The 21,068-nt window shown below is 48.5% G+C and overlaps 1 protein-coding gene across 4 annotated transcripts in view; it reads right to left on the minus strand.

Moving 5' to 3' along the window:
• Positions 1-18,990, minus strand: part of WT1 (WT1 transcription factor) — a 48,462-nt gene extending 29,472 nt beyond the window's left edge. Inside the window, exons 1-5 of one of the 4 annotated variants that reach the window (XM_039866429.1) lie at positions 18,160-18,990; positions 12,477-12,599; positions 11,945-12,047; positions 2,861-2,938; positions 1,770-1,820 (exon numbers count right to left, since the gene is read on the minus strand). In XM_039866429.1, coding sequence (XP_039722363.1) covers positions 1,770-1,820; positions 2,861-2,938; positions 11,945-12,047; positions 12,477-12,599; positions 18,160-18,604 — 800 coding nt within the window. In that variant the 5' untranslated portion in view covers positions 18,605-18,990. The remainder of the gene's footprint in view (positions 1-1,769; positions 1,821-2,860; positions 2,939-11,944; positions 12,048-12,476; positions 12,600-18,159) is intronic. The other 3 variants (XM_039866428.1, XM_039866440.1, XM_039866434.1) reach the window with 3 other exon arrangements.
• Positions 18,991-21,068: the final 2,078 nt, after the last annotated feature.

The following is a 21,068-nucleotide window of genomic DNA, read 5'->3' on the forward strand; positions in this document are numbered from 1 at the left end:
CAAGTACTGTTTTGTGAAAATTTGATGTGTGTGTGTGTGTGTGTGTGTGTGTGTGTGTAATGGATCTCAGTGTAAAAGGTATTTCTACTATGGTCACTGTCCAAAAAGTTTAAGAAATTCTAATCTAGGGCCCAGATCCTGGAGTCAGACAGAAGTGGGCTCCAAAGTGGCCTGCCAGTTACTCGCTATGCGAACTTGGTTAGGTGGCTTAATCTCTCCAGCCTCCTCATCTGAAAGCTGAGATCAAAAGAGGAAATGTGTAAAGTCCCTCATACAGAGCCCATTAATATTAACATCCATTCTTAGATAAATGTTCAGTTCGCAAATGGAAGCAGACATTAGCTGACTTATAATATCACCCACAGTGTGAGCGATGTTAGTGAATTAGACAACTGCACACTTTTTTGCTCTCTGAAGAGTTGTTCTTCTGTAGGACTATCTACTGGGGCCATTTGACCCTTTCTGTACAGCTCTCTGAATGAAGTTAGTATTCAAGAAATACATTTTGATTTCGGAAATCCTTTTCCAAAATGTAAGCACCAAAACAATGCAAACTCTTCTAGATTTTTTTTTCTTGCACAGAATTGAAAAAAAAAAAAAATGATCGACACTTTGTGATTTATCCTTAAAATATAGCTTCTGACTCTCCAGCAAGTGACTAATAGACCTTAAAAGTTATCAAAATTCTTTCAACTATAAAAACATTCTGAGTTAAACACATGCCAAGATTTCTGATCTGTAATTTTTGTAATTAAGCAGAAAACAAGCCCTGGAATCCAAGATGAAGAAATTTTAAAAACTGAAACATATTCACTTCACAATCATGTTCTTTCTATTGGCAGTTAGTTTGGGGACCGTTACTGAATTCTGAGTAGACGAGAGAGAAGAAAAAGGAAGAGAATCGGAAAGAAAGAATGAAACCAAGAAGCCAAGAAATACAAGTTGAGAGTAGGTAGAAAGACAGAATGCTGAAATCGTCGACATCCCCTTGGATGCAAGTGGGGAGAGAAAAAATTCAAATCAACGGAAAGCTTCTTATTTGGGGGTTTAGAGAGAAGAAATGGCGATTTGGGTAAAATAGAAAAATTGGGGGATGGGGATAGAGAGAAGGATCTAACAGTTTGTCTTAAAAGATGGAAAGCAACTCTGCTGATTACTGAAGGATGATCCAAACAACAGGACTGAGCCAACAAAAGAAAGAAGGATGAGAAGAGCAAAGGCTGGTTCCGGCGTTCAAGAAGAGAAAATGAAATCAAAAGAAGTAGTTACAGAAATGTCCCAGGATGCAGGCTACAGAACCAGGGAAGGCGCAGATGTTTGGGAACTAAAAAAAAAAAATCTTTGCAGAAAATCTGACTATAGATTTGGGGTAAAAATTAATTTCTCCCTTAGAGATTTAAAGGTATACAAAGAAAAATGTAAGTATGACTGAAAGATCTGGCTGATCTAACAGGAACATGTGTAATGCCACAAAGTTAGTATTTTGTGAAACATTCACGAGGAAATGAGCAGGGTTCCTACTGCGTCACTCTAATAATTGCTTTCCAGGAGTATGTTGATAGGAAGTGTCACCACCTCCATTTTTGCCCACAGTTATGTCTATGATAAATAATAAAAGGCAGAAAGAGGGAGAAGAGAGATTTTCCTCATCCCAGTGCACCAAAGGCTACCCTAATTACCCGTTGTCAGTCCTAACTCCTGCATGGCCCCCAGGCACCACCACCAAGGCCTACGTCATTTGCTTTGCCATCATCGCATTGTCCACTCACTTGCTCTGCCCTTCTGTCCATTTCACTGAGCTGGAGCTCCCAGCAGCAACTCTAGAAGAAAAGAAGAGGTGGGGAATGGGGAATGGAGCATGCATGGCTCTAGCAAGCCCCCAGATCCCAGAATCCAATGAGAAGCCACTAAATACACAGAGATGTGAAGCTAGCTGGCTAATAAAGAGTTCTGAACTAAGGCCCCAATCCCACTGGAGCTGATGGTGGAGTGGAAGGCCTCACAGGGAGGCAGGAGAGAGTATGGGCTTTGGAATCAGATCTGGGCTTCGAGTCCCAGTTCTACCATTTCATACGATGTGAACTTGAGGAGTTACTTAACTCTCTGAGTTTGATTGACTTCTTTGGAAAACAGGGTAACAGTACCTAGGCTTCATAATATTAGGCAGATTAAACAAGGTGACCTAAAACATCACGTGATCTGTTGTAGGTGCTTCGTGAGCGTCATATCTGACTTCCTTTCAACTCAGACTTGCTAGAAAACTGAAAGCAAGTTCTTTTACTGTTGAAAACAAGTCCCGCTTGCTTTCTTTTTTTCATTTTCAGGTGCTGAGAACTGTCCCTACCAATGCTTGATAGCTGTGTTCTCCCTGATGTGGCTCTGTAGTAAGTGTAAAGAAAACCTGTTGGCACAACCAGGTATGAGCACATCTGGCTTTAGATGTCTGATCATTCTCCCTCAAATACAAATTTGGATCCTGAACTTTGTAAACTGAAAGCATTTCTCGATGAGATACAGTAATGGTTAACATCTGTGATATCACTAATAAAACAAACATTAAACAAGGGTGAATGAACACGACTTTGAAGAACTCTAAAAAATTCAGTAAGGGCCATATTAAGTTTTTCCAATATTCTCAACCACCTTGTTCTAGGCAAAAGCATCCTCTATTTCTATTCCTGAAAATTTAATACTGAACACGACCCACCAATTGGGAGTGGGAAGAAAGCATCTCGATTCTACAACAAGCCATGTTTATTCTGCTAGAACTATACTCTCTTCATAAGTTATAAGCACTTTTAAAATGGTTCAAACAGGTGTGAGTTACTGTCCAAAGGCAACGGAATAGAGAAGACCTTACCCCTTCAATGTGGCTCCTAAGTTCATCTGATTCCAGGTCATGCATTCAAGTTGGGAAGTCATCTGGTACAAGTTGTCGCTATTAGAAAAACACTCAGTTAGAAATGCATAACTGCGAAAAAAATGTGCAATTGTTTCTTCAAAAAGCAGTGGAGTTTTAACTTTTCTTTATAGCAAAAGCCTCCATGGTTTCCAGAATGACAGAATACATGAATCTGAAATAATCTTCATTGCATCCCACTGATTTCTGCACAGTTATTCACTTCGCACACAGAAGAAAAAACGTGAGAGTAATTTGGGAGCCTTTAAAAAACCTTAGTATAGCAAACATTAAAGTTTCTAAAGAGGTATTAAACCTTTGAAGGGAAGAGGCTAAAGGGAGTGAAACTTTGGAAGGCAACACAGGCTGGATAACTCAACATTAAAGTTAAAAGCCTGGAGCTGAAAGTAAAAAGACAGCAGATTAATTATTCGTGAAAAGGCCATTAAGTTGTTTTAATCAAAAGGATAAGTATCATGTGGATTATGTGGGCCCGAAAAGTCAAAGAGTGACGGGTGATAGACGGTCTAATACGCAAGGATGTGACAAACAAAAAAAAAAAAAGAGAGAGAGAGGATGAAAAACTCTATGTAACACTAAAGGAATCATTCTCCATAACTTTTATAATTCTGGCATAAGTCAAATGGAGCTTTTTTGAAAAAAAGCCCTCAGCCCAGTTCTGAGGGAAAACAATGGCTGATCATTTATATTAAGACCTCAAAGGAGAAATGCACTATTATGTAAACCAACCAAAATTGTTCTCCCTCCCCGTCCTTTTTTTGCATGCACAAGTCTTATAAACATCTTTATTACATGTGTCTTCATTTTTATTTACTAATTATCTCATTCCTAGAAAACTAACATGTAAATGAATCACCAGGCATCTCCTAAATTACCAAGCTCTATTAAGAATAAATTTAGCCCTGAAGTAAAATGGTTAATTATGAAATCTGAAACCCAAGAGATTAATGGTTTGTCTGGGAACCCTTGGTCTAAACACATTACAGAAGAACATTTTCACTCCACCTTCATGACAGAAGTGAAAAAAGGTAAGAAGCTTTTAATATCTAATGTGTGATATCAGATTGCAAATTCTGGACAATCTCCATCTTGTCATGGCATTCCTTTGGGTTGCTTCATCCACTGGGCAGAGGCAACACCAGAGTTTAATTAAGAGAAGGTTTTATCAGGCCAACCAAACTGGGAAATTACAGCAACAAGGAATAAAATGAATACTGTGCTCTCTCTCGGCAAAGCTTGATAAATCATGGTAGAGTCCATCTGCCTCTCATGTAATCACTGAAAATTATTTGGAACTCTTTAGTGGCGGGTACACAGGATAAGGAGGAAATCAGATGCCAGAAGGGAATTTTACATGTGAAATGTGAAGTGACTTCAATCTCAAAGTATGTGTAGTTTCATTAGTCAGTGTATATCTGGACCCCATCATTCATCCCCATGTCTGACTGACTATTATGCTACTACAATATCCTACATATCAATGAAAAAAAAATGATTAGTTTCTCCTGCAGCTTCCCCATTTGCAGCAGCGGCTGGTGCTGGTCTGTGCCACTATGTTTCTCAATTCCATGAATTCTTGCTGTAAGGCCAGTGTAATTAATTCCTGAAGGACCCCAATTTTTATTAGACGTGCCAGCCTGCTGCATTTAACACAGGAGAGTTTCTTGAACTTTCTTTGAGCTGACGGTTCATTAATAAGTGGCCTCCTCCACAATCTCTACTGGTTTTTGTTCTCCTGCACTTTTCATCAAGCAATCCATTTATTAATCTTGCCATTAATCTCAGCCAACAGGCATTGTATTCCCCAGGCAGCTCTATGTTTTTGTCACTAATTTTTTAAAAACTGTTCACCAGCTAAAATCACTCAGCCCCACTTGACAATTTTCCTAGGCCCTATTGGGATGTGGGGTCTTTCTGAAATTATTTCATCCATGCCTAAGACTAGGAAAATCCTAATTTTCAAGAGAGATGAGAAACAAGATGAGTGACGGAAATTTACACATATGAGTTAATAAGTCTCAAAGACCTAACTTTATGATTTAGAAATTTTCTCATAGATTTAAAGAATAGTCCAATAGATTCCTAAGGATCTCTATAAGGAAGTACCCCAAAGAGAGGACACTTTTAGAGATATTTTCTTGCCTCCTGCCAAAAGCACACTTTCTCTAATACAAGGTCTTACATACGTGCATCTTCCTAGTAGGTGCTTAATAAATACTCTATACTGCACTGTCTGATGTAGTAGCCACTAGTCACATAGAGCTATTGAGCACTTGAAATATAGCTAATGCCACATGTTGAAATAAGGTTTTGACTATATTCAGCTAAATAGAATGTTTCAAAATCAACTTCATTGTTTCTTTTTTTATGTGGCTACTAGCAAATTTCAAATTATATATATGCCTTGCGTTATGTTTCTATTGGACAGTGCTACTCTCTAAGCTTTAGGACCTTGAGCAAATTAATTCAGCTCTCCACACCTCAGTTTTCTCATCTGTCAAATGGGAATATTAATCTCAATCAGTCTAACATTACAGGGATGTCATAAAGCTTTAATGATGACTCTCTGAGGACTATACAGATAAAATCTTTAAATTTATTTCTAATTTATCAAATTCTGCACAGTACTTTCACACATCTCCAATATTTTTTACAACTCTGTAAGGCAGGGATAATTATGATCCCCATTTATCAGAGGAGGACCTGGGCTGAGGGAGATGCCTTGAGCTGGCTTCTCTGATGTCCCCACAATCATCCTGCCCTGCCCCTTTGAAGGTTTTAGGCATCACTGGCCTCTGAGCCTCACCCTCTCACTACCATTTAAATAATAGTAACAATAACATTATGACACAGACAAGAGTCTGGAGGGGAAAGAGAACATACTCAAGGCACATCATAACCTACTGTCTCCAGAAAGCTACAAGATGCAAGATGCCCAACACATTCTCTTCAGCTAACTAAAGAGAGCATGCCAAGATCCAGTACGAACCCCACTTCTTGATTTTAGTACTCCTGACAGACCAGCTTGTAAATCCTTAGAAGGGGAGAGAAGATGGAAAGGGCTGATGGGGGAGAAGGACCTTCAGAACATCCCCAAGCTACTAATAGGTTTCCTGAGGCTTCAGGAACAGAGCACAATTTTAACCACATCCTGCCTTCTGTTGGCTGGGGCTCCTCGGTGGCTCAGTCAATCAGCTTGGCTGGCACAACCTTTCAACTGGAAGTCAATGACAGCAACGACAGTAACTGCTGCTGGGGAAAAGACAAAATGTGACCTCGAGCTAAAAATACTGGGCCCGAGCATGCTCAGGCTCTGATCTCTTTGGGCAATCGGTCAACACCCAGCTCTCATCATGAAAGCCCACGGAAATAGGCAGCACCAGTCAAAGAATATATGGCCTCTGACAAATAAAGCATCCAATTATTAAATAACCACTGTAGGTGTCAACCATCTCATTCCCAGAGGAGATCAGATAAGCAGGTGGTTTGGCTCAGAGCAATCACAGTGGTCACGTAGGCATTTCAGCTTCCCGTCTAACTCTGTCTGTTCGGAAGCGAACTCTGAAATTGCAGGTTGCCAAAATATATTCTGAAAGTCACAGTGTCCTTTAAATTTTTTAAATAGGTCTTTAAAAAGAAAAAGTCACTTGTTTCCTATATCAGAAATCTTTGAAGTTGGGGGCGAGAGAGAGAGGAAAGAAACTTCCATAACTGGGATTAATGCAAGTTGGAGTAAAATAAAAGGAAGTTAGTCGTAGCAAAAAGGGGAACTTAAAAGGAAGTCAGTAGTAGATCATATAGAGTTTGTTTTGGCCTGGACTGCAGTATTACTGAGTTCTCGACCTCCGCACAAAAAGAAAGGAAGAAGAAAGCTCTCGGCTATTATCTGGACTAGAACTCCTCCACTCTTCACATGCATGTGTAATTCAAGTACATTTTCATCTTTAAGTGTGTTTACTATATTCAGCAGAACAAGGTAGAAGGTTCATGTCATCACTGGAATGAAACCGTCGAACCTGGTTGAGAGTGGAGTTACCCCTGCCAGATAGTTGCCTGCTGGCAAAGTAACATCTTGGTGGAAGAAAAGAGTTTCCCCATGGGATGATTTAAAAACAGCAACAACAACAAAAAATAGCCAACAAGGAAAAGGTGGAAATAAGTGGCAACCGTGATCAGAATTCATGATGTTTCCAGCATTAGCTGTAATAGCTCTGCCCCATGGCAAGAGAGGCCTCTGTGGGTTTACCTCTACCTGATAACTGAGGCTCACGTACAGAGGCTGCAGCCAGACTTCCGTGCAGCCCTTTTCCTGCGTTCTTCCCTCCAAGGCGCCGTGGAGGCTGCCTGTTGAGAAATTTCTGCCCAGCAGGCCATGGTGAATAATTCTTTTACAGTCAGTCTCTTGGTATTGTAATTTCTCTCAAGCTCACCAATTAACCAAAGAAAAACCCACTGGGGATTCAACTTCTATTAATAAACACTTGCTCAGCACAAAAGTTGCAGGAATATTTGAAACTAGATTTTCCCCCTCCCTGGAGACAAGTCCGAGGCAAGCCTTTGGCTTTGATTATACCGCCCACCACCCTGGAAACCATTCCAGACCTTTCGTCTTTGAGCCTACCTATGCGGGAAACATAAACCAGTATTGTCTTACGTGAAATTTGCACACAGTATGAAGTGTACTTAGATACACAAGTGAAGAGAGGCATCATTCATTATGATTTCACTTCCTTGGGCACAAGCTGTCTTCTGATGTGTGTCAATGTCACAGGCGAACTCAAAGGGTGGATTGCGAACTTCCCACTGATCTGGATCCCCCAGAAACTCTATGGCCGCAAAGGAAGTTTCTCTCACATGAAAGACAGTCTACAGGTAACAGGCTCCATTGTCAATTTCACCATTTGTGAACCGTCAACATTCAATTAAAAATATTCCAATCAGCAATTATTGCTTCCCGAATTGCTAAGAGGCAAAATGGAAACATTCTCCTTTATATTGGTAGTTCAATTGCTAAAGAAGGATATGCAAACCATATAAAAGAATAAAAAGAAAGGGAAACAACAAGAATAACTAGAATGTCTAAAAAAAATAATGTACATGGGAATATTTTTCAAACACGGCACACAGAATTTCTTTTCAAAGTAGCTGTGAGAGTCAAGCTGTGCAATGGGCACAGCCAAGGGCTCCAAGAAGGTCAATAATCAGAGGCGGCCAGTAATCAGAGGAGGCGGAGGCTTGTGGAAAGGACTGAAGGAAAGTGAGCAGGGAAGGCCCACCTAGCTGCCTATTCCAGGTGGAAATGGGGGTGGGGAGATTATGCTTAGTGAGGGTGGACTTGACTACTTTCTCCCCTCAGGAGAACATGGGGTCCTAGTTTTCCTGGGGCATCTACCACTTCTGAGTCAGCAAAAACCATAGTGGCCCTGGAAGCAGTCATTCCTCCTCTCTGGATGGACAAGGAGAAAGGTCTCTGCCCTGTGTTTCTTGAGGTGCCTAGACTGAACTTCACCCCAGTAGCTCACCCCCAGTGGCAAAGGCAAAGCTAGAGGAGTCTGCAGTTGGAAAAGACAAAGCTGCTTTGTGAGTTAGGACTTCAGGAGAAAGCTCAAGTTGGCTCTAACAGTACTCACCAGGAGAAATACTGCCCCCATTCACTAAGCACTTATATTGAAAGCTATGGATAAAACTAATGAATAATGGGTTTATTTCACAATTGTAGGAAATAAACCTAGGGCAGATGCCACATTTGGAAAGAGAATGGCACTCATGCATCAAGAGAAGCAGCAGGGCGGGTGCAGTGAGTAGGAAGATGGATTCCAGAGCCTCACTACCTGACTCTGAACACCAGCTCTGTCCCTTACTGTGTCACACCAGGCAAATTCACCTCCCAGGGCCTCAGTTTCCTCCTCTGTGAAGTGGAGGATAGGTGATAACCTATTGCCAACCTCAAAGAATTGTTATGTGGCTTAAATAAGTCTATACTTCTAAAGTGCTTAGAATGGTGCCTGGTCGCAGTAAGACTTTATAAGCATTTGCTCTTATTATTTATTAGCAAAAAATGCTGGCATGGACCATACAAAGGAAATATTCCAGGTGGGGGAATCCCTCAGCAATTCAGAGCACAGATGGGCTTTGAGGTCACAGAGACTAAGGAACAAATCCTGCTTCTGATTCTCACTCTCTGTGTGATCTTGGGCAAGTTACTTTGAGTCTCTAAATCTATGTTCTCTTTGGCTGAATAGAAATTAGAGTGCCTACCTCATAGACAATCAGAAGAATTAAATGAGTGCACTGAGTGATGCATTTAGCACGGTGCCCGGGAGCCCATGGTCAGCATGCAATAATTCCTGGTTATTAAGTTATAGAGGCTTATGCTTTCACCCAGCTATGATCACTGGGTTCCGTTAGGGCTGAAATCTAGTTTCACAAGCCTTAGCGACCTTTAGACAAAACTCTACCCACATTCAATATTTGGGGGGCAGGAGGGAGGGGGAAACCATCTCTTATCACTTCCAGAAGCATTTAAATACACTTTCAAACTTTTTTAGGAGTAGGAAAGAAGGAAATGACATAACTGCTGTAATGTTAATGCACAGAACCAATTTTAAAATATTCCTACACCTGTCCACTCAGCATTACTGCAGAGGAAATACCTGACCTTTGAAAAGTGATTACAAATGTTGTGACTTTAGGGTGGGTGGAGCTTCAAAGACAGTACAAACTTCAAGGGAGCACACTTTCTTCCTACTGGGGTCACAAATTCTTTTTTAGATGTTACTCCTTAGGAAATTTTCCATAACGGGAGAAAATGGTATTTTTATGATATTCATATAAAAATAAGGAGGGAGTTCTAATTATGTAGAAAGTAAAAAGGGATAAGCACGTATTTCCAAAAGAGGAACCTGACAAAATATCTTTATACAGTGGCCAATTAGATGAGCCTGAGAAAATAGCTCTATACAGTGACCACTTAAATGTGAAAATTTTATGTATACAATACAATATGAGTGTCACAGCCCTAAGTCAAAATCCACCACAGGGACTCAATTTGGAGAACTGCTATTAAAAGTGGTCATATCACCTTATCCCTGACTCCTTTCTAAGCAGCTCAGTCTCTCTGGTGGACTCTATGCTTAGGAGAAAGGAGAGTAGGAAATGTGTGTAGCCAGGTGTCACTACTGAACCAGGCTCCAGTGGCCTCTCGGTTCCCAACCGGCAGGAGGGATCCTGGCTCATGGAAACAGCACTCACCTGGGCGTCAAGGTCTTCCTCTCAGCCTAGGTTGAGGCACTAAACAGGGGCCAAGGAGGGAGGAGTGGGCCAAGGTCATCCCATGGGGAACCATTTCAACTGTACCCCCAGTTTCTACTAAAGTAACAGCAATGCCACTCTGGCAATGGACAGGAGCAGCTCCTCAGGAAGGATGGCAATGGCCTCTCCACCCAGTTTTGCTAGGGGAGGAGAATCACAACAGAAAATGGTTGGGGATTCTGAATTCATTCCAGTGACCTGGCCAAGGGGAGACACAGAGATGGCCGGCTTGGGGCAGAACACTGGGCCCGCGGTGTCAGAGAACAGGACTAGGCCCAAGCTAGTGAGGGAGAAAAGGAGGGTGATGAGATGTGACCATTCTACCTCTAACTCTGCAACCTGCGTGCATTTCTTTGCCCCCTCTCGAAAGAAAGAAGGAACAAAAGAAAGAAAAGGCAAAGAAAGGGGGGGTGGGGTGGGGGAGTGACCTCGAATCTAAGACCTGATTAGATATGCCGTATTTTCCGATGAATAGGAAAGGTTTCCAAAGTCAGGGCGCCTCAGACGCAGTAGAAGGGGCTCGGCCCTGGACCTCCACAGGACAGGAGAATCAGACCAGTCCCAAGCTCAATTTCATAAGCACGTCTGGACTTTGGGATGCGCCACCGTGAGCTCGAGAGCGAAGACTCCTTCCCCTCCTCCACCTGTGGGGCTGGAGGCTCCCCAGGCGTGGCCATTACCCCCACCCAATCTCCCAGGGCTGGAGCTTTTCCTTCCTTCATTACCTCACTACCTCCTTCCCTTGACGTCAACCCCGGCTCCTGAAGCGGAGGGGAGGGAGGATGGAGATGAGTTTGGGGGCAGTCAGTATCAGGCTCCCTGCAGCATCGGGGTGGGGGTAGTGGTGGGATATGAGGTAATGCGCGCCCAATCCCCGGCCTCTAAAGCCGCGAGCGGCCACTTCCCTACCCCCGCCGCACCTCTCTGCCTGGCGCGGGCGGGCGTGTGCACCAGTTACTAGGCAACCCTATCAGAGACGCGGGATGCCGGCCAAGTTCACCCAAAGTTGAAGAATAAATTTGGGGGAGAGTAGGTGGAAGGTGGAGTGAGAGCCGAGAGAAGGCACAGAGGTCAGGAAAAAACCTTCTAAGAAAAAGAAGCTGTCTTCCGCCTCCTGGGAACAGGAAAAAGGGCGGGCTCAGGACACTTCTGTGACCCACTACAGTCCCGCACACAGTCCGGGGTCCCGCTGTAGGCACGTAGTTCCGCGCTGCGCACGACTCCTACAAAGCGCTGCCGCACCAGGGGCTTGGAGGACAGAGGTGGGGAGAAGCCCGTTGCCCGAGGGTACGCACTCTCGAAGTAGTCCCAAAGAAGTCTGGCAGGGTGACAAGTAGGCGAGGAGGGGTTTGAAGGGTGCGAGAACAGCGTGGGAGTGTTTAATCTTTGGTCCTGAGGATGCTAAAGTTGCCCCCGCCCCGCCCTCCTAGCAAAGAGCCCTTTAAAAAATCACTTCTCAAAGCGCTGCTTTCTTCTTCAGCTCTAAATAGTAATAACTCTCGTTTATATTCAAAATAAGAACACGGAGACGAAGAAATCTACTTCTTTCAAATCAGAGCCTCGAGATCAGCTTCAATTTGCTCTAAGTAGCCGAGTGGGCTAAAGGCATCCTTTGCCTCCCCAACCCTGCACGCCCCGAGTCCAGGCTGCCCCGCGTCGGACGTTCGCACGCCCGCCGGCGCGCGGCCCCTGCAGGGTCAAGCGTCTTCCTACCTGCTGTAGGGCGTCCTCAGCAGCAGGGCCTGGCTGCCCGTGCAGCTGTCGGTGGGCGTGTGGCAGCCGTAGACTGGGGGCGGCACGGAGTACTGCTGCTCGCCTGCAGGGAGCCGGGGAGAGAGCGGAGTGAGCGCGCCTCAAGGGCTGGGGGTGGGGGTCAGAGAGCATCCTGAGCTGGGCTCGGAGGCTAAGCTGGGGACGATGGGGCCTGGATGCTGGGCGCGCAGAGAGAGGGTGTCGAGATGGTAAAGAGCTAAGCTGCTCACTTTACATTCCCTTAGCAGTCTCTGGCTAGTACCCCTGAAAGACCCTTCGGACTTTCGTAGATTTGGTTGAGCAAGAGCTGTCACTTACATACTTGGGGTGGGGAGGGGCTCTTCTTTTAAACTGGATAAGATCGGGCTTATTATTTCTCAAAACCCCTTTGGATGTCCTCTTCTCCCTTCCCCAATTTGCTGTAGGTTGGAAATTGGGTGGGGGAGGTCGCATGAAAGAAGAGAAGGACCCCACATCATTCCCGCCTGCTTACCCAGCGAGCCCTGCTGGCCCATGGGGTCCTCGTGCTTGAAGGAGTGGTTAGGAAACTGCGCGGCGTGGTGCGAGGGCGTGTGACCGTAGCTGGGAGTCCCGTCGAAGGTGACTGTGCTGTATCCTGTGGGCGCGGCGGAGAGAAGCACAGCGTCAACAGGGAGACAGAGACTGTGGGTCCGAACCAGAACCCGCGCATAGGAGCGCCGCGCCCTCCATTAGGATCTCCGCCGCAGGACTTTCAGCGAGAAGCTGGACCGAAGCCCCCGAAGTGTGTGACCTTGGGACGATTCCCCGCCTTGTCCCAAATAAAGCCCTGACCTCCTTGCCGTTTGCCAATTTATTTACGCCCTTGCCTTGCACTGAGTCTGACGCTTCTGTACTGAACCTCCCGTAAGTGTGAAAACCGCCAACCGCTCGGTGTAGAAAGTTGTTACCCGCTCAAAAGCCAAACACCACTGCTCTCACAGGGGGCAGCACAGGCGAGAGAAATGAATCCGCTCAGCTGACCCCGCGCTGACTCGGAGCCGTAAATCAGGGGCCCGCGCACCAACTTTCATTAATTACTCGGAGCCAGTTAAACGGCATGAGCTTTAAATGGGGAGAGTAATTACTGAGTAATGTTATCTGCCTGAGGCTGAGCGACCCAACACCATGAAAAGTTGGTGAGGGGAAAAACAAGGGGCCCTTCTAGTTGGACCCACAGGCCAAGACTCTGCGTCCTCCTCCTTCCCCTCTACCACCCACCTGGGGCCCAGCAGGTCCGTGCTGACCACCACTGCCAGGGCTGACTTCCCTGTGCCCCAGGACGGGAAGCCTGTTTCTTTTAGAGTGTGCCTGACACTGTACCTCAATCTCCATGGCAATGCACAGGTCCTCTGCCTCAGCTTCTCTGCCAAGAAACTAAAGGCAATACCACTCCTGTTCTTCCCCAACTCTCCCAAGGTGAAAAAAAAAAAAATGTTGTCTTGGTTGAACAACTAGTGTCCTTCTATAATTACTATTTGTTTTAAACATACACCCCACCAGCTTCTGGAAAACTGTTGCTGCCTATGGGAAAAGATCCTCCTGCTAAGATAAATATCTGTCCTGGAGCCCTGAACCCAATGGTAGGATCCCCTCCTTCTATCTCCAGAGTCTCTGGCCTGAGGTCCAGGCCAAACTGGGAAGAGACTGGCCCAGACACTCACATCGGCTCCCTGCAGGACCACCCGGCAGGTTCCAGTTCCTCTGCGTGCCAATCGCACACCCAGCTACTGCACTGGGTCTCCAAACCCCACTGGATTCTTGGGAATGGGGTGAGTCAAAAGGTCTCCATCCCACCACCACCACCATTATTGCCTCAGGCATGATCCCTCTGCAACACCGTCTCAGAAGACTTAGGCTGGACAGAGAATGGAGGCCAGTTACCCCTATCTTCGAAACAACCCCCAAAACAGAAACGGAGCTTCACAGCCCATTCCTGGAAATGTGGTGTGTCAGAGTGGGAGTGAGGGTTGGGGCAGGACTTAATTAACAGATTGTACAGGGCAGGCCAAGTCTCATGCACAGATTGGCACCACAGATTGACAATTTAAGAAGCCACCAGCTTTTATAATTTGCCTGACCTCAGTGGCCTCCATTTCTAGCCTGCTAAGTGGGCAAAGATAACCCGCGCCCGGGTTAGTTGTCAGGCGTGGGTGAGCACGCTTGGGCTTCCAGGCACTTCCTTTTTAGGAGGGAGGCCAGGCCCTGTTAGAGGCCTGCCGATCAGCTTACAAACGAAATTTGGCTCCGGGCACCTAATTTTGCAGAAGGAAGGCCGAATTTTGAAAGAATATTTCTTTTAAAACAAAGAGGAGAAACAGAAGCGACAAAGAAATTGCCTCTAGACGAACCCTTCTCCATTCCTGAGCCGATGAGTAGGCAGTGGCCCAGAGCACGGTGCTGTCTTCTGAGGCGCGGCCAGGGTCACGGGTTTCAGGCTGCAGCGTCGCCTCCACGCCCAGCGAGAGCTCCCTAAACCCCTTCCCCGACAGGAAACGCAAACACCGGTGGGCTGGGGCCGGCTTCCCGGTCCTCCGGGAGGGGCAGTGATGAAAGCTCCGGCAGCGAGTAGGGAGGGCTCTTTTAATTAGAAGCTTATCGGACGCGGGACTGATTAGAGCTCACTGTCCCAAGGCTTTGCGCTGGGCCTGGCGTGGAGAGCGCGGGGGCGGAGGGCGGGAGAGAGACAGCTGCCGGCAGAAAGGGGCAGCGTGTTCAAAGGGTCCTTGCACAGGCCTTAGAGAAAGAGGCTCCAGCGTCCAAGGTAGAGCCTTTCCCACGGTTAGTCTCGGCCTGGAAGGGAGTGCAACCTTGACCGCGCGGAGCGGCAAGACTCGCTCTGCGCCTCCCTCCCACGCCCGGGACAGCCGAGGAGCCCAGGAACCGTCTGGGGCCAGGCCTCGCATAGCTGAGGGTTGCAGTGGACAGCAGGCTCAGTCAGGAAGGTGGCTGGGTCAGAAGGCTGATATTGATGACTCCTCAGCTGCAGCAGAATACGGGGAAATCTGTCCGGCAACGAAATACCCTCTCCTTTGCGACCCAAGGGAGGCGCCCTTGGCCTTCGGGCCAAGCTGGTTCCCCATATGACCCTAGGGTAACGCGTGATGCCAAGGCAGCTTCCTGAGCTAGAGTTCTGCATGCCGGCAGGGCCTGTGTGAATTAGCCTAACAATCTTTTCCTTTTGTCACTCCCAAATCCCCCAGAACTTAATCTGGGGCTACCTAAGTCCTCACCCTACTTCTGCCTTGACAAACTCCCAACCCTCCCACACCAACGGCAGTGAGTTCAGTGCCCATCCAGCCAGAGGAAATCCATCTCAATAGTGGGCCAAGATCCCTGGAAAAGGTTGAAATAGCCGATAATGGTCTGGGTTTGAGTCCCAGCTCTGCCACAAACTGAGAGACCTCTTGCTCATCTAATCTCTTAGAACCTAGATTTCATTATCCAAAAATAAGGGTCTCCTCCAATGTCAGTCTGTGAGCTTCTTGCAAAGGTTGAGGCACATTGTCTTAATATTCAATCCCCAGTGCCTGGCACAGAATAGGGGCTCAAAAAAATGTTTGCTCGATTAATGCTTAGAAGTAAGATTAAGACACCAGCTATAAATGTCTTTAAGAAATAGGGGGGAAAATGTATCTAAGAAATAAGAGGAAAAAACCAAACAAGATTTGATGCCTGAGGTGAGAGGGTACCATTCCCACACTTTCGGGAGAAGATGATGATGCCCTTGCTTCCCCAGCCCAAGGCTCCAACCAGGCCCTGCGTTCCTGCAAAAGCTCCGGAAATCATGAGAATAAATCCAGAATCTCCAGGCCTCAGGGCCCACCCTAGTTGCCAACATCAGGACAGAGGAAATCTAGGTTCTAAGGGATTAGATGTAGGAGAGGTCTTTCAATTTGTGGCACCTTCTGATATCCCAGTCCAGCTTCCAGGTGCTGAGTGAGCCCTAAGGGCTGGGCTGATCACCCATTTACATTTTCATAGCAAGAGAACCCTAAACCTGCAAAAAGAACCCGGCTTACAGGCTGTGGCATGTCTGAGACCAGCCCTTCACTGGGCTTTTCCTCAGGTTGGGAAAGAAGCAGCTCTTTCACCTGCTAGTCCTGGTCCCCAGCTCCCAAACCTTTCTCTCTTTGGCTGTAAGGCCTATCTGCAAGAAAGAAATCGAGATTTTCCCCTTAAGTGTAGCGCCCTTTGACTGGAAAATCCACAGTCGGCTTCTCCTCTCCAAGCTGGGTTAATGGGATCTGGGGTGACAGACCTTCCTATAGAAGGTCAGATACAAGGGCCCCCCAAAAGTGACAGAGCTCAGGTTCCAAAATCCTGAGTACCTTGATAGACTCAAATAAATAATGGCACGGTTGTATTTTGTGGTGGGAGAACTTCAATCAAATGGCTTCTCAGACCTCTCCATATAGCACACATCCTCACAGAGACTCACAGCACACACCTGCCTGCCATTCTTGGCCAGACTGCTTAGTTAGGTTTAGGTGGGCTGCTCTGCCTTTTGTATTTAGAACCCAAATCAAAGGGAAAGTCTAGACTTTTGTATCCGTGGCATAGAACTTCAGGCCAGATCCAATCTCCAAGTTGCCCATTTCCGCTCCACTCTTACAGATGGGGAAACCGAGACCTGGAGATTTGCCAAAGGTAACACCCGCCTGCTAATTCAGAGGTGGCACAACCAGTGAACACAAGCCTCACGATGGACGCTGAGCTGTTCCAACACCCCTTGAGTCTGAAACACGAATTAAATTTACAGTGGAGGGATCCCGTGGGTCAGCTTAAGATTCCTCCACGGGACACGGATCCCAGATTCCCCTGTCGAAGAGAGAAGGGCAGTTTCGCTTTTGCCAGGGCTTCTGATGGGCCAGGAGCTCCTGGCTGGCCTAAGGTAGGGGCAGACCGCTTGAAGATACGCGTTCAGAAAGTGAACGGCGACCGCGGGAAAAAGAGCCCTTCTTCGGCGCCATGGGAGCCCTGGCATCCCTTGCAAAGAGTACACACTCTGCTTCTCCCATCCCACGCATTTCAAAAACATCCCCGTCGCTAGGCCCGCGCAAAGTTTTGCTCCAGAAAAAGCATCCGCCATTGCGTTTGTGAAGCATTTCCTAAAATAGCGAATCAACTCTAATTGGTTTAGGTTCTCAACAGTGCAAAAGTATAATTAGAATAATTTCAGAAATCAAACTACAAGAGCTCAGCCTGGTTGGTTCTGCGCTGGTCCCTGATAAAGAGGTGTGTGAGCGTCAGTCGGCGCAGGATAAGAAAACTGCCGGCTGTGTCCCTCCATGTACAAAGGCTGAAAATGGCAAATAAACCTGTCCTTGTTCTAATCCCCAAGTCTTGCAAAAATCTTTCCCCAGCTGAGCCCTGGCTTCAACGATGAAGAGGTCCCTGACGCTCGGGCCTCATTTCATTGCCTATAGGACCCGGTCCCGCACAGCTTGGAATAGGACAAACAGGGTTCTCTTCCAGCCCTGGAGCCTGCGTGTCCACCTCTTGACCTGGAACCAAAAAGAGAACGGCTTCCATACTACCATACGCGGGAGTCATACGTGGACACTACGTGGTTCCAGGAAAGCCACTGATTAGTTGCTAGCCTGTTCATTTACTCATTCTAGTGCTCCATGATACCCATCGTGCATCTAATGCGTACCAACACCGTGTTAAGGGTGAGGGCCACTCCTGGACATTTGGGCGCGGGGAAGGCTGCACAGGCTACTCACCCTGCGCTGGTCTCACTCAAAATCCAGTCTAAATGTCTAAAATAAAAAGTCCAATGCTTGGTGACAGTTTGGTGTTGTCTTGAGCGACAAAACTCCTTCCGAGGCAGAGCTAGAAAATGCTCCAGTTCCCCTTCCCACTCTCGTTGGGACTAGCAGTCCCGGAATCGTTGGGGGTCGGAGGGACCCCAGATGACCTCCCGGCTCAAGCGAACAGTTCGATTCCCCAGGATGTCAGGAGCTTATGCCAGCATGTACTCCCTCTCCCCGGCCTCCTCTCCCCCAGCTGCTGCTTCCGCTACCCTCACAGTCCTTGGGGAGGCAGCCGGGTAAGAACTGGGGTTAGGAAAGGTTGGACAGGGGAGTGCCCCACGCGGAGACAGCCCCGTCGCCACCGCCCCGCATGTAGGGGGCGCTCCCCGGCTCACTTACCCTGGTTGCGAATAGCTGGCTGGCTCTCGAGGCAGCTGGGCAGGTAGGGCGCATTTGGGAACATCCTGGCCTGGCCCGAGGATGTCTGGCTGGGCGGAGGAGGACCGAAGGGTCCGTAGCGACAGGCTCCAGCTGTGCCCGTGAACTGGCCGGAGAAGTGGACGGTGAAGGCGCTCAAGCACTGCTCCTCGTGCGGCTCCGCGCCACCCCAGCTCGGCTCCTGTTTGATGAAGGAATGAGGCGGCGGCGGCGGCGGGGGTGGCGGTGGAGCCGGCGGCGGCGCAGGACCGGCCAACGAACCGTAAGCCGAGGCTCCCGGGGGCGCAAAGTCCAGCACGGGTGCCCACTGCGTAGCGCCGCTCACAGGCAGAGCGCAGCCGCCGCCGCCACCCAACGAGGGTACCGCCGGCAGCAGCGCGTTCAGGTCCCGCACGTCGGAGCCCATTTGCTGCAACTCAGTCCCGGACGCCTCGCGGCTCCTCCGGTCTTACAGACGCTCGCTGCTCGACTCCGCCGCGCCTCACTTGGTCCAGCTGCCACCCGGGCCCCGGATCCCCAGCTGCTCGGGCTGCTGAAAACACCCAGGCCCGGAGCAGCCTGTGTGCGAAGATGCCGGCTCCGGAGCACACGTGGACGCCGGCTTCTGCGGCAGGAGGAAGTCCAGGATCGCGGCGAGGAGGCGGCGGGGCCCCGGCTGCAGTCCCAGCTCTGGGTGGGTGGCTGGCTGGGTGAATGAGTGGGAGGGCGGGCGGGAAAGGGGGGAGCGGACGGGCGGTCGGGTTGCGGAGAACCCCCGGGTATGGGCGCTGCCTTGAACTCCCTACCCCAGCTGCCTGGATGCCCCCGCTTCCCAAAGCTCAAATAAGAGGGGCCGGAGGCGTGGGAGGAGGAGCCAGGAGTCTTCGCCGCTCCATTCACACTGCAGCCCAAGCTGGTCCAGGCAGCGCGCACCGCTCCTCCCGGGCACCCTCGCAGTGGGGTAGGGGGCGGGCCCGAAGGAGGGTCTCTCTCGGAGACACCCCTCTTTCTATCAGCCACGGCTCTTAGCTGGCCAGTGGGACGCAACCCTGCCCCCGCCTCCCCTTCTCGGCCATCGCGAGTGTGGGAGCCACTGGCAAGTCTCTCCAGGTGAGCAGTGAATGTCCCCTCTGCTTCCGTATGTGATGGGGGTAGGGATAGGGTTGTTAATCTGAGAGGGCGGGCAAGGGAGGGGTTGGGTTGGGGAAACTCGACGAGGGCGGGGACTTCAGGAAAATGCAGAGAACTTTCCCGGACTCCAAAGAGGCGGATTCCCTTGCTTTGCGCGTGCGAGTCCCGCGTTTGTTCCCAGAGCCAGTGGGGTGGAGTGGTGGTCAAAATCTAGGGATCACTGGAGAGGGGTTCCCGGAATCCCCTTGTTGTTCCAGAGGCCAGACTCAAGGTGAACTTGGGTGACTTGGAGGGACTGCATCAGTTGTGATAAATAGGGCGTATTTCGATCTTCTAGTAATTGGTTGCTTGGTGAGGTTACTGCCTACCTAAAATCGATAACAGCGGCACTTAATTTCCATTTCTAGTATGGAGCACCTAACTCTTCTACGATGAAGTGAGAAAACAGCAGCTAGTTTAGGAGGTAATAAAACTCAGGGAAGCGCCCAGAGCCTGCTTATATTCCTGCCGGAGAATCCTGGCGTCCAGTTTGGAGGGTGGGCAGGATTTGGATACAAAGCCCTTGGGGGGAAGTTGGCTCCTGGAGCCGCGCTCGTCGAGCTCCTCTTCCATCCACGGTTGGGAGTACCATTCTGATCGGGAGGCACGAGCCAGTTAGGCGGATGGAGGAGAGCTTCCAGAGGCCCAAGGTCCAGGGCTGTGTTTGTACCGTTGGGAGCTCCGAGCGCCTGGCATCGCCAAATCAGACACCTCCTTTCACCTAGTCACTCTTTGGAAGACTAGCGCCTCAGAGCAGGTGGTTGTTTTGTTTTGTTATTTTTTCCCCAGAATAGCATCTATCGGGAAACTGACTCTAGGCAAGGAGAAGCGCCGGGAACCCGAACTAGAGTGCGTTTCAGGGTGCATGTAAACGCCCAAGACAGCCAGGAGGCAGCGGCGACGGCGCAGCCTAGGACCGTCGCTAGCTCCCGGCAGGAAGCGGCCGGTTGCCGCCAGGCCTTTTACACCGGGCTGGCCCAGGATGGGGCCCGCAGCTTTCCAGCCAAGCCAGTGTGAAGCAACAGTCAAGGTAGTTGCAGTTTTACAAAGAAGTCAGCGTTTTAAAAGCTTTGACTCACTCTCCATTTCTTACGCTTTGGTTTTAGTTAATTTGCACTGAGTAAACAAGGCAGCGGTGAGTTCCCGCAGCTAACTCGAAAGTGTGTGCAGACTCAGGACAAGCTAAGCGCAATTCCCTCCTCTTGGGGTCGCTAGTCCTGGAGGCGCTAGAGATGGCAAGGACAAGGATCAGGAACAAGCACTCCCTTCTAACTCCCCAGTCCACCTTAGCCGTCGTGGACACCTCTCTGCGCTACTTAGTGCCTGACTTCGCTTCGTCTCCGCTTTGTTTGTTTGTTTTTTTTTTTTTTTGAAATGAAAAGGGTCTAGAGGACATCTCCTTCTCCCTTCTACATTCTCTGTGGGTCGGCCACTTCTCTCTCTCTCAGGCCCCATCTTTCAGTCTGCAGCGGGGCCCCTAGACTAGGCAGAGGGCGTGCACCTTTGGTCTTTTTGTTGGAGAAAATCCCCATGAGACAAAACTTCTCAGGCCAAGTTGCCCCTAGAACGGCTCAGACCCCTGTCGCAACCCCCCACTTTTATTTCTATTTCGAAGTCGTTTTTCCTTAACTAGGACTAACTCAAGCGCTACGAGGGAAGGCGAGCTCCTTCCTGAAAAGCCAGAGGGTTCGATTTCCAAATGGAAAGGTCGAGATTGTTTC

Source organism: Pteropus medius, unplaced genomic scaffold (assembly GCF_902729225.1).
Source record: "Pteropus medius unplaced genomic scaffold, Ma_sr-lr_union100, whole genome shotgun sequence".
Lineage (NCBI taxonomy): Eukaryota > Metazoa > Chordata > Mammalia > Chiroptera > Pteropodidae > Pteropus > Pteropus medius.